The 12,829-nt window shown below is 34.7% G+C and overlaps 1 protein-coding gene across 3 annotated transcripts in view; it reads left to right on the plus strand.

Moving 5' to 3' along the window:
- Positions 1-12,829, plus strand: part of LOC127875323 (serine/threonine-protein phosphatase 2A 56 kDa regulatory subunit gamma isoform-like) — a 50,622-nt gene that overhangs the window by 10,477 nt on the left and 27,316 nt on the right. For all 3 annotated transcript variants that reach the window (XM_052420307.1, XM_052420308.1, XM_052420309.1), the window contains exon 4: positions 12,318-12,517. In XM_052420307.1, coding sequence (XP_052276267.1) covers positions 12,318-12,517 — 200 coding nt within the window. The remainder of the gene's footprint in view (positions 1-12,317; positions 12,518-12,829) is intronic.

A 12,829-nucleotide genomic window follows, 5' to 3' on the forward strand; every position in this document is an offset into this window, starting at 1 on the left:
CCCTTTCAATGTTTATGCAATTAGCAACACCCTTAAATTTGTCTCACCCTTTTAATGTGTGTTTGTCCCTTTTTATGCCCCCTTTTGAAGAAAAGGGGGTATATAGTTTTGCACTGTCTGTCTGTCATTCTTTCACACTTTTCGTGTCCGCTCTCTTATTCAAATAGTTTTTATCCAATCTTTACCAAACTTTGTCAAAAGTTGTATCTAGACAATATCTAGGTCAAGTTCGAATATGGGTCATACCGGGTCAAAAACTAGGTCATGGGGTCACTTAGTGCATTTCAAGGATTTACCATGGTGTCCGCTCTCTAGTTGAAGTAGTTTTCATCAGATCTTTACCAAACTTGGTCAGAAGTTGTATCAAGACAATATCTAGGTCAAGTTCGAATATGGGTCATGCTGGGTCAAAAACTAGGTCACGGGGTCACTTAGTGCATTTCAAGGATTTAGCATGGTGTCCGCTCTCTAATTCAAATAGTTTTCATCAGATCTTTACCAAACTTGGTCAGAAGTTGTATCTAGACAATATCAAGGTCAAGTTTGAATATGGGTCATGCCGGGTCAAAAACTAGGTCCTGGGGTCACTAAGTGCATTTCAAGGATTTACCATGGTGTCTGCTCTATAATTGAAGTAGTTTTCATCTGATCTGTACCAAACTTGGTCAGAAGTTGTATCAAGACAATATCTGGGTTATACAGCAAACTAATAGTTTAATAAAATTTAAGCGCTGTATATCTCAAAAACATTTACACAGTTATGCTTTTATGTAGTGACAAAGTTACAGTTGGGGGCATCCGTGTCGTGTGGACAAATTTCTTGTTCATTTGTGAATGTTCTCATAAATACTGACCTTACCAATTAGTTTTTATTGGCTGTTAACAATTTAATAGATTGGCATGCAGTATTATTCGATACACATATATATTATTATCAAATCATTTATTAATAAAGAATATACCTCATATAATATTTGTTGAAGGGATGATTGATATAAGAACTTGAGTGGAAACAACACTTTGTACAATGTACAATGTGTACCATCAAACGATTTTCTGTCAACAGAGGTCTCCATGTTCCTTTTCAGGCCCCCCACTGGCCCTTTTTTAAGTTGGCTAAGTCTGTTCACTACTCATCATATACAAGCCATGTTGGTAACATCAAGTATTTGCAACATTGGAACAAGATCTTACATGATACAGGGGGTTTTTTTGGCCCGATTTTATAGCCGAAATTCGGCTATGTTCCCAATCCCAAAAAGTATACTTTTTTCCCAAAATGTGGCAAAAAATTCCCAATTTCCCCCCAAAAAAAATAAATTTTTTTTTTTTTTTTAGAAAGAAGTCTTATGTGTATTTTATCTCAATTGTAATTCAATTACATCTAACAAAGTATTATATGATTTATTTCTTTTAATTTGAATTATTGTAAAGAGTTATATCAAATTTAGTATTTCCCTAATCAGTGGACTTTTCGTGTGGAAAAAAAGGCTAATGAATTTATTTTCCCAATTTCATGAAAATGCCGATAAAATTCCCAATTCCAAAGCCATGGGCTATCTTCCCAAAAAGTGGGAAAAAAAACCTGTGATAAATCGTGTATACATTGTACATTACAATTGAAGAACACATCTTGAAGGTTATGCTTGAACTTGAACTCAAACTTTAAAAGTTACAGAGGAAGTTACAAATGAACAGGAAATAGTGGATCTATTAAGGACAATAATAATTAAGTACATGTAAATGTACTTAATTATTCTTGTCCTTATTAGCATTTTTATTTAAACAGAATAGTTTAGCCAAAGTTCATGGAGGCATGAGTTAAGAAAGCTGAAATAATGAAACTTATTAAGTTTCGATGTCATTCTAAAAATCCATATGATTTGTGTCTGAAAGTTAGAAAAATCTATATGATTGGTCAAAGTCTGCTAGTTTTAGTGTAAGTTACCCTAAACACCATGGGCTGTCTAAATGACATGTGCTCTTTCTCATTGCGTTATAGAATTGTCAGAAATATCAGTTATAATATATTGGTGCCTACAACCCTGCAAACCGCTCTTGATCGGTTTTTGTGCTTGGTGTTCTTTCTGAACAGACAAACATTTTAATGACTAGAGACTTATTAACAACTCACTGTGTGAAATTAGTATGTTCAATTTTCCATCCATCTTATCAAGGAAAGGTTTCACATTATTTGAGAGCCAGTTTTCATAGAACTCTAAATTTTCTGGAATGTCTTGTATGGCAAAGACAAATTAAACCTGATTTTTTTATTTTCAAAATCCAAACTTAATTGACAAAAATATTGAACTGCAATATATTTGAGTGACATATTAAACTAGAGGCATTTCTCCAGGATTTTTTTCAGCACAGCGGAAAAGAGTGAAAGGTTATTGGTGTTGCAGGGTGTGCTCCCATAGGTTCTAATATTTTAGTGATCTCAATACATGATATTTACATATGTTTTTGTTATTGCATAAAGTTTCCATAATTATGTTGAATATTGTTCTATCAAAGAGGAAGCATTTTCAAATGCATACATTTAAATTTCTGATCCATAACACATTGCCAAATGTTCATGATGTTAACAAATTTTCGGAACAAATAAATAATTCTCATGTATTTCATGTAAATTCTTTGTCTTGATAAAAAGCCTGCGAGAATAGTAATGACTACTGCGTTTTATCCTGCTTTTAGTTTGAACTTCAACATGCATGTCCTTAAACACTGTGCAACCAATTGACCATTTTTCCTTTGATTATAGTTGTCATAGAATGTTAATGTGAAATCTATATAAAATGAGCACATGAAAATGAAACTAAAATAATCAAGTACCGTCATGCTCTCCAATAACATTAACTTTACTGACCTCTTGTGTTCCTGAGAGGTCATTGGACTATACAAGTCATGAGTATTTAAGCCTTCCAATGTTCAGCAATTATATTTAGCAAAATATGAACATGGTAGATACTACTATATAGTAGGGCTGTCACGATACGCTGTGAGCGTACCGCGGTATATCGTGGTACGGCAACACTGTATCGCGGTACGTACCGCGATATTTTACAAAATATGTATCTGTGAAGAAAACAGCTTAATAACAAGTTTTACAAACTTTATTAAACTCAATAATCAGAAAACACTGGTATCATAGTATGACTAGAAACTGTAAAAGAAACTGTAATAAACTTGATAGAAGTAGTCATTGTTATTGTTCGCGTCTTTTTCTAAAATGTCCGCCATGTTGTTTACAATAGCTGTGACTACGATCTGTGTAAATCGAACGCTTCAAGGGCATGTTCAAAATGCGGAGTAAGCGGGCCCAGTATTGAAAATCCGTAGCGTTCTGACTCTTCCTCAACTTATTCAGAATCTTAAGATAACATGATTCGGAAGTGCCATGCTTTGAACGATCGATATACTAAAGAAAGAAAATAAGAAATAGAATAAACATCTTTTGGATAATTATGAACTTATTTGCAGAGGCAATCTGTCCCTAATTCCAAAAAAGGTACGGACCCATACATCGCGGTATTTTAAACGTGAAAGTTAAACATGTACAAGTGGAAGCGCTTGCTTGACCTGGATATAAACGGATTATTTATTTAGCCCTTTTGAATCGCTTCTACATTTTTCAAAAAGATATCTATATCAAAATAATTATGTAATGTATTTATATCTGTGCTAATATAATAATATTAAAAAAACCGGTGCTGCAATGCCGTACCGCGGTGCGATTTTTTTCACGACATGCACCGCGATATACCGGTGAATCGTGACAGCCCTACTATATAGCTTTTAACACAGTAAACCTGATTGGTTCATGGAGAGAAAATGTTAAGGAAATTGTTTTGTTTTTTCACATGCATAGGCCAGGACTTGCTAATTGTGTTGTCAATCAACAAAGTTTATCATCATCAAATGGCATCGATTTAGGGAGAGAGCTTTCACTAGAAAGGTTGCCTAGGATACAAGCTGTTTATAAAACAACAACAAGAGACAATGTTGTACCCCTACACCTTCAGATCGGTGTTAATCAAGTTTGCAAGGTATTTAAACCTTTAAAAAAGTGACAGGGTTTCATTTCTGTGTTTTAGAAGTCATGTGCTTCCAACTTAATTTGCTGTGCAGTTTTATTTCATTAGATGTGAATATAGTTTTGTGAAATCATTTGGAGAAATTATGCGCTGGGAACACAAGAACATTTGGTGTAAGGATTGTAAAAATGACTAGCTCATAATCATGATTGAACAGTATTTGTGTAAACATGATTTGCAAGAAATGCCTTGAACATTAATGTCTATTTGGTAATTAAAAGTCTCTGTTGTTTACAAGGTATATGATGTTTCAAAATGATACCAGATGATAATTTTTATTAGTTTCAAAGATTTATTGTTGTTTAGACTTTCTGCATAAGGCCAGAATTTTTTAATAAAATGATTTTGGGATTTTTTTTCTAAAAGTGTCGGGTAGTAAGACGGAAAAAAAAGATGGGTGACCAAATATGCACGTATTATGCTCCCCCAAATTTTTTGGGGGAGCATATAGTCGCCGCTTCGTCTGTCCGTCCGTGTGTCCGTCAGTGCACAATTATTGTCCGGGCTATTTCTCAGCAATTAATGACCGGAATTCAATTAAACTTTATGGGAAGCTTCACTACCAAGAGGAGATGTGCATATTTTCAGCCGGTTCCAGTCGGATGATTTTTCACAGAGTTATGGCCCTTTGAAATTTTCCATTAACTGTACATATAGTGCAATTCTTGTCCGGGCTATTTCTCAGCAACTAATGTCCGGAATTCAACAAAACTTTATGGGAAGCTTCACTACCTAGAGGACATGTGCATATTATCAGCCGGTTCTGGTCGGAGAGTTATGGCCCTTTGAAATTTTCCATTAACTGTACATATAGTGCAATTCTTGTCAGGGCTACTACTGACTGGAATTCAATGAAGCTTTATGGGAAGCTTAACTACCTTGAGGAGATGTGCATGTTGTTTGTGGGTTCTGGTTAGATGATTTATTTAGAGAGTTATAGCCCTTTGACATTTTTAAGTTGCTAAACCATCCATCTTATTATTTTGTCCAAAGTTATGCCCCTCAAGATGTTTTCTTTTATCTGAATATATAGTGCAATATTGTGACAAAAAAAATTTGGGGAGCATCACCCGTCTCCGACGGTTTCTTGTTTAAAAAATGTTATGGTATGAAATTCTTTTTACTAAGAAACCACAGTGATTTTTTTCAAACATGTTGATGTGCAAAATGTTCATAATCAGACTGTAGGTCTTGATGTGCAGTTTTTAGTTCCACTGGCCAGAGGCCAGCGGCGCTTATGTCATGGTCCTGTGTCCGTCGTGCGTGTGTGCGTCCGTGCGTGTGTTAACTTTTTCTTTAAACATCTTCTTCTCCTAAAGTACTGGTCCAATTCTGATGAAATTTCTCAGGAATGTACCTTGGGTGAACCTCTTTCAAATTTGTTCAAATTATTCCCCTGGGGTCACATTTGACCCCGCCCCGGGGATCACAAAATTGAAAATTTGCTTATATAAGCCCTATTTTGTGAAAACTTTCAAAATCTTCTTGTCCATAACCATTGGGCCTAGGGTTATCAAATTGGGTATGTAGAGACATCTCATAGTCCTCTACCAAATTTCTTCAAATTATGCCCCAGGGGTCAAATTTGACCCTGCCCCGGGGGGTCACAAAATTGAACAAATGCTTATATAAAGCCTATTTTGTGCAAATTTTACAAATCTTCTTGTCCATAACCATAGGGCCTAGGGCTACCAAATTCGGTATGTAGTGACATGTAATAGTTCTCTACTTACTTTGTTCAAATTATGCCCCTGGGGTCAAATTTGACCCTGCCCCGGGGGTCACAAAAATGAACATACGCTTAAATAAGGCCTATTTTGTGCAAACTTTAAAAATCATTTTGTCCATAACCGTATGGCATAGGGCTACCAAATTTGGTACGTAGTAACATCTAATAGTCCTCTACCAAATTTGTTCAAATTATGCCCCTGGGGTCAAATTTGACCCTGCCCCGGGGGTCACTAAAATGAACATATGCTTATATAAAGCCTTTTTTGTGCAAACTTTCAAAATCTCCTTGTCCATAACCGTATGGCCTAAGGCTACCAAATTTGGCATGTAGTGACATTGAATAGTTCTCATCTTAGTTTGTTCAAATTATGCCCCTGGGGTCAAATTAGACCCTGCCCCGGGGGTCACAAAAATGAACATACGTTGAATAAGGCCTATTTGTGCAAACTTTAAAAAAATTCTTGTCCATAACTGTATGGCATAGGGCTACCAAATTTGGTATGTAGTGACATATAATAGTTCTCTAACAAATTTGTTCAAATTAAGCCCCTGGGGTCAATGTTGACCCTGCCCCGGGGGTCACAAAAATGAACATATTATTATATAAAGCCTGTTTTGTGCAAACTTTGAAAATCATCTTGTCCATAACCGTAGGGCCTAGGGCTACCAAATTCAGTATGTAGTGACATCTAATAGTTCTCTACCAAATTTGTTCAAATTATGCACCTGGGGTCAAATTTGACCCTGCCCCTGGGGTCACAAAAATGTACATATGCTTATATAAAGCCTATTTTTTGCAAACTTTAAAAATCTTCTTGTCCATAACCGTATGGCCTAGGGCTACCAAATTTGGTATGTAGTGACATTGAATAGTTCTCTTCTTAGTTTGTTCAAATTTTGCCCCTGGGGTCAAATTTGACCCTGCCCTGGGGGTCACAAAAATGAACATACGCTTAAATAAGGCCTAATTTGTGCAAACTTTAAAAATATTCTTGTACATAACCATATGGCATAGGGCTACCAAATTTGGTATGTAGTGACATCTAATAGTCCTCTACCAAATTTGTTCAATTAAGCCCCTGGGATCAAATTTGACCGTTCCCCAGGGGTCACAAAAATGAACCTATGCTTATATTGGGCCTATTTTGTGCAAACTTTAAAACTCTTCTTGTCCATAACCATTGGGCCTTTTTCTACCAAATTTGGTATGTATTAAAATCTTAAAGTATTCTACCAAGTTTTTTCAAATTATGCCCCTGGGGTCAAATTTGACCCTGTCCCGGGGGTCACAAAAATGAACATATGCTTAAATAAGGCCTATTTTGTGCAAACTTTAAAAATCTTCTTGTTCATAATTATAGAGCCTAGGGCTACTAAATTTGGTTTGTAGTGACATCTAATTGTCCTCTACCAAATTTGTTCAAATTATTCCCCTGGGCTCAAATTTGACCCTGCCCCAGGGGTCACAAAACTGAACATATGCTTATATAAAGCCTCTTTTGTGCAAACTTTAAAAATCTTCCTGTCCATAACCATTGGGCCTAGGGCTACCAAATTTGGTATGTAGTGACATCTTATAGTTCTCTACCAAGTTTGTTCAAATTATGCCCCTGGGGCCAAATTGATATATAAAAATGCTCATCCTTCCAACTTTAAGCACCCAGATAAAAAGAGAAAGTCACATGCTTGAATACATTTCAACCCATGTGCATTGCACGCTTTTTTCGCATAAAAAACAGTGGAGCGATACAGGGCCATCATGGCCCTCTTGTTAAAGTAGTTTTTACTACATTTATGAATAATGGCATTGACTATATTTTTATTACTTTGAGAAGTATGTTAATACATAAATAACAATAAGTACCTCCATAAGTCTTAATAAGCTTTATTTTTATATAAATAACATTTTTTTCCACTTGATAAACCAGATAACCAACATAATATAATTACATTAACAATAATGTAACAGTATGCTGCATAAATGTTTTAGAATTATTTATTAAAACCTAGAATCACACAAATATACATCATCTGAAAGGAAAAATTAATCAAACATCAGAAAATAAAGCATCTCAATTCAAATTGTTAAATAGTTACATTTTGTCATTTGGACATGATGTACATCAACTTCTGTTTATTATCAAATTTCACTAATTCTACAACAACACCTATTGTTTAATAAATGTTTTCTGTTAGCTGTGGTGGTTGATTTCCAGGTTCAATTAAATGAATATTTTTCACATCTATTTGTTGACAGAAAGGCCCAGGATAATTTCTATCATCCATTCTTGTTGTCTGAAATAACACAAAACATATTTTTACAAAATATATACTACAAATCAACACATAAATATCACTATCTTTATATGTCCGAATTTTTACATATCTGAAATATAGTACATCGAGTGAAAGACCTACTTTTGATTCAGAAATAGTTGGTATCATAAGTAAAATATATTGTTCCCAGAACATTATAATAATGGAACTGTTAAACATAAATGTATTGGTCCCAGAACATTATAATAATGGAACTGTTAAACATAAATGTATTGTTCCCAGAACATTATAATAATGGAACTGTTAAACATAAATGTATTGGTCCCAGAACATTATAATAATGGAACTGTTAAACATAAATGTATTGGTCCCAGAACATTATAATAATGGAACTGTTAAACATAAATGCTCACAAACGCCTGTTGAAACAAGTTAGCATGTGTTTTTTTTATGGTATTGATTAAAGAAATAGCTTCCTTTATAATCGTTATAATTATTGATCTTCGTAACAGTTTATCCCAGGATAACATAATTGAGAGTTCAATGTCATAAAGGAGCTGTTAATCCGAGAATAACCCCCAATAAACTTGACTATTTTATTTGGACATTCATGGTTTGAAATCGTTTTAAAAACTGTTGATTTTGTGATTTTTGAACTTTTGGTACGAACCAGTTCGGAACAATACCGAAGTTTCCATGCCGGGTATGCGGATACTTTGATAACAGATGGCACTTCGATACCAGATAGCAACAAAAGCCACGCGCGAGAGTCGAGTTCTTCAGCTTTTTTGCATTTATGTTCAGTTCATTTGTTTTTCAGACACGTAACATTGATTGGTCGATTAATGGTATAGTACTTCGTATTGCGGAGCAAGAAAGTCATGAAAAAAACAGTGGATTATAAAAAAAGAGATAACATTTCATTGATAATCGTCATGAATTCGATGATCAGTAAGTATTTCAACAAAATAAAAATACTTAGAAATAAATCAAGAACGTGCCAACTAATCGAAATAAAAGATCAATATGTCCATTAATGTTACAACATGTTAAATTTTAGTTGAATAACGTATTTGAGGAAATTCACATGTTTAAAGAGTCAGATGCCTAATTTTCATGGACACTTCGTTTACCAATCATCTCAAAGACAATGACACTTAGATTCCAGATAACTCGACACTTTTTACCAGATATAACACACTCTAGTGAATCAGAAATGCAGAATTAGCTGTGAAATACTGCTATACATGTAGTAAGCAGGCAATTAATAAAAATGTATGTACTGACGTTAATTAAAAACGAATTACCGAAAGATGTTCTTATCCCTTTAGAATATGATAATAAAAGGGAAAGGGAAGTGCCTCCTATAAGTAGAGCTCAATATAAAGGGAGTTTTCCAATACCTTTAAAATTTTGTGGCTACGCATTAGTATCGTCTTCATGATGCAATTCTAATTAGCACCAATGACAAAGCATTTTATGAGGTGTGTTGGCCCCTTTTAGACCCCTTGCTCCCTTTGTCTAGAGTCCTGCTATAAGTTCAATTGATCCACATGATCTTTTTGTATTTTCAATTCTCTTAATCTCAATTTACCACTTAGAAACAAGTTTATTATTTAGACAATTATTTTCAGTCGTCACTTGAAATATATTACTTCAGAAATGAGCATTTGAATCTTATTTAAAATTTGCACTTATAATATTAATTATATAAATTAATAGTAATAATATTTTTGAAAACGAACAACGCCATCGTTTATATTTTACATGTGTTTGTAATTACGTTATGCATAGATTCCCAATGTGTCGGGCTTGACAATTCAAATTGATTCGTACTTCAAAATGTTTGGTAAGAATATCTATAATATACATAAATGCATTTAAGGTAGAAGATAAAACTCGGTTATCAGAGTGCCCAATTTGTTGAAAGTCTCTGTTATCCGAAGTGCCCAATATCGGGAATCAAAGTATCCGCATCTTCATGAATACCACCTATAAAAACATGCTCTATCTTCGTTTATATTTCATTGAATACTATCAAAATTTCAGTATTCGAAGCACAGTGTTTACTCTACATGCTGGAATATCAAAAAATTTCTTGCAATAATTCTAAGTAGTTTTATTTTGTTGAAATGTTTACTGTTCATCCAGTTTATGCTGTTTCACGACCGAATTTTCTATTTTTGGGGGGAAAAATCTATCATTCTTCCGTGATATTTTTCTTTGTGATAGAAAAGGATACACCAATTATAAAGTCAACCATGCGCCTTGTCTAGCAAACTCATCTTTATGATATAACTTTTTAAAAAACTGATGAACTTACCTCTCGCGGGTGGCTTTTGTTGTTATCTGGTATCGAAGTGCCATCTGTTATCAAAGTATCCGCATACCCAGCGTGGTTTCGTACCCATTGAAAATAACGAAAAACACATATTATATGCACAAATTCTTCACTACAACTGCATTAAACAACACATAAAATTTTATTCTTTAAAATATGACCGTATTTGTGCGTAAAATTGGAAAGGTTTAAAGTTGATAGGCGTAAATGGGTTTCGCATTTCGAGCACCTGTTAAATTAAAATCGTTCTTTTCTTATTCCATCATATTAATTTTTAGTCATTTTAATACAATCAATTTTATAAAATTGTAATGAAATAATAAAATATTTACTTACAAATCGATTCCATTCAGGATTTCATTTGACGGTTTCATAATTATTGGGAAATTAGCAGACTTTGCTGATGAAAGCGTTGTAGTGTTCTTGAAGTTGAACAAACAATGATGGCGCAGCTTTTGGTAAATTCCAGCACATGTACATGATGAAGGATGTTCACGTATTAATGTGGGTGATTAAAACTGGGTTTGTTTTGATGATTTATAACTCATTTGAACTTTTTCTAAAACCCGGGACCCGTTTCGTGTTAGAAGCAACCTTTTGGCATCCGAAAAAAATCGAGATTTTTTTTTTTTGGGTTTCGTCAAAAATTGGAGTCGGCGGGTCCGAAAATCATTTTATTAAAAAAATCTGGCCTAAGTAAAAGTGTATTAAATTAATAATGATATTGATTTTGCATATTTCAAAAGAAGATGGATTGACATTATAAGTTAAATGTGTTTGAACAAATATTCAGAAACTATTCTGTCATTTAATTTGAAGACACTGCCATATGGGCACAGTTCAAAGAGGTTTGCAGACTACAGGAATGCCCTTCCTCATTTTGTCAGTCAGTTGGTGTGTTTAAACACTTTTGTGTCTACTCCATCTATGCGATTGGGCAGATTTTCATGACATGGCAAGTGCACGTACAGAGAATTGTTTCTTCAAATTAATGCTGTTTATTGTATTTAGAGAGACCAGCATTGAACACCAAAAATATTTAGTATACTGTAACCTTAATGAATTGGCTGCATAGAGGATATGATGTGAGAAAACTATCATTTACTGCATATGATTAATTGGGTTTTAAATGGATGTTAAGAAAATAAATTGTGTTTGCTTGAATTTAAAAGGGAGTTTGCTTTACAGGTGTTGTTTGTTAATAAAATGACTTGAAAATTAGGGCGAATTGGATTTCTCCTAGTTCTTAAAATAAAGCGAAATTAGGTTTAGCTTGAATTCAATGTCAAAGGTTTGTGCCCCCAACGTCGATCAATATCTGTGCCATTGAACCAACTCTGCATTTTTCTTTCCCAATGTTTCAGATGCGACACCTTCTGTAATTGTGCCATCAAACTAACTTCACATTTCTCTTGGCATGATATTCCAGATGCGACGAATGCTGTAAATGTGCCATCATATCAGCTCCACATTTCTCTCAGGGAGATTCCACTCTGCTGTAAAATAATTTTTCTAAACAAACCAACTCCATGTTTCTCTTTCATGATATTCCAGATGCAAACCCCGCTGTAATTGTGCCATCAAACCAGCTCCACTTTTCTCTCTTCTGATGTTTCAGATTCTACTCTGCTGTAAACTAATTGTGCTATAGAGACCAACTCCACACTTCTCTTTCATGATATTCCAGATGCAAAGCCCGCTGTAATTGTGCCATCAAACCAGCTCCACTTTTCTCTCTTCTGACGTTTCAGATTCGACTCTGCTGTAAATTAATTGTGCTATAGAGACTTCCTCCACACTTCTCTTTCATGATATTCCAGATGCCATTGTGCCAACAAACCAACTTCACATTTTCTTTCCCGTTTTTTCAGATGCCACGCCGGCAGAGCGGGAAGAGCTGTTTATTCAGAAGCTTCGTCAGTGCTGCGTGCTGTTTGACTTCATGCAGGACCCGCTGAGCGACCTCAAGTGGAAAGAGGTCAAGCGCGCTGGCCTTAATGAGATGGTGGAGTTTGTCACGCAGAATCGGGGCGTTATCACCGACGCCATTTATCCAGAGGCTATACATATGGTACGATAGAGTTTAAATGAGAGAGTGTTTAAGTAGGTGGATGATTACCAAAACTCGTTGCAGAATTTAATGTTTTTTTTCTCTTAAGCTTCAAAAGGAAGTTGGGTTTTGTCAAATATGTTTGTAAAAAAAAAATGTTTTTTTCTTTGCTCTGGGACATTTTTGCAAAAAAAAGTTGTTTGTATTTTATGTTCATGGTCTTTTAAGACTTCCCATAAGTAGATTTTTTTATGAGATGGGTGTGATTTTCCTTTCTGTTAGCTTACTTCATTCATCTTAGGGCCAATCTTAGGGCCAATCTTGTTTTCGAAC

The sequence above is a fragment of the Dreissena polymorpha genome, chromosome 3 (genome assembly GCF_020536995.1).
Source record: "Dreissena polymorpha isolate Duluth1 chromosome 3, UMN_Dpol_1.0, whole genome shotgun sequence".
In the NCBI taxonomy this organism is placed as follows: domain Eukaryota; kingdom Metazoa; phylum Mollusca; class Bivalvia; order Myida; family Dreissenidae; genus Dreissena; species Dreissena polymorpha.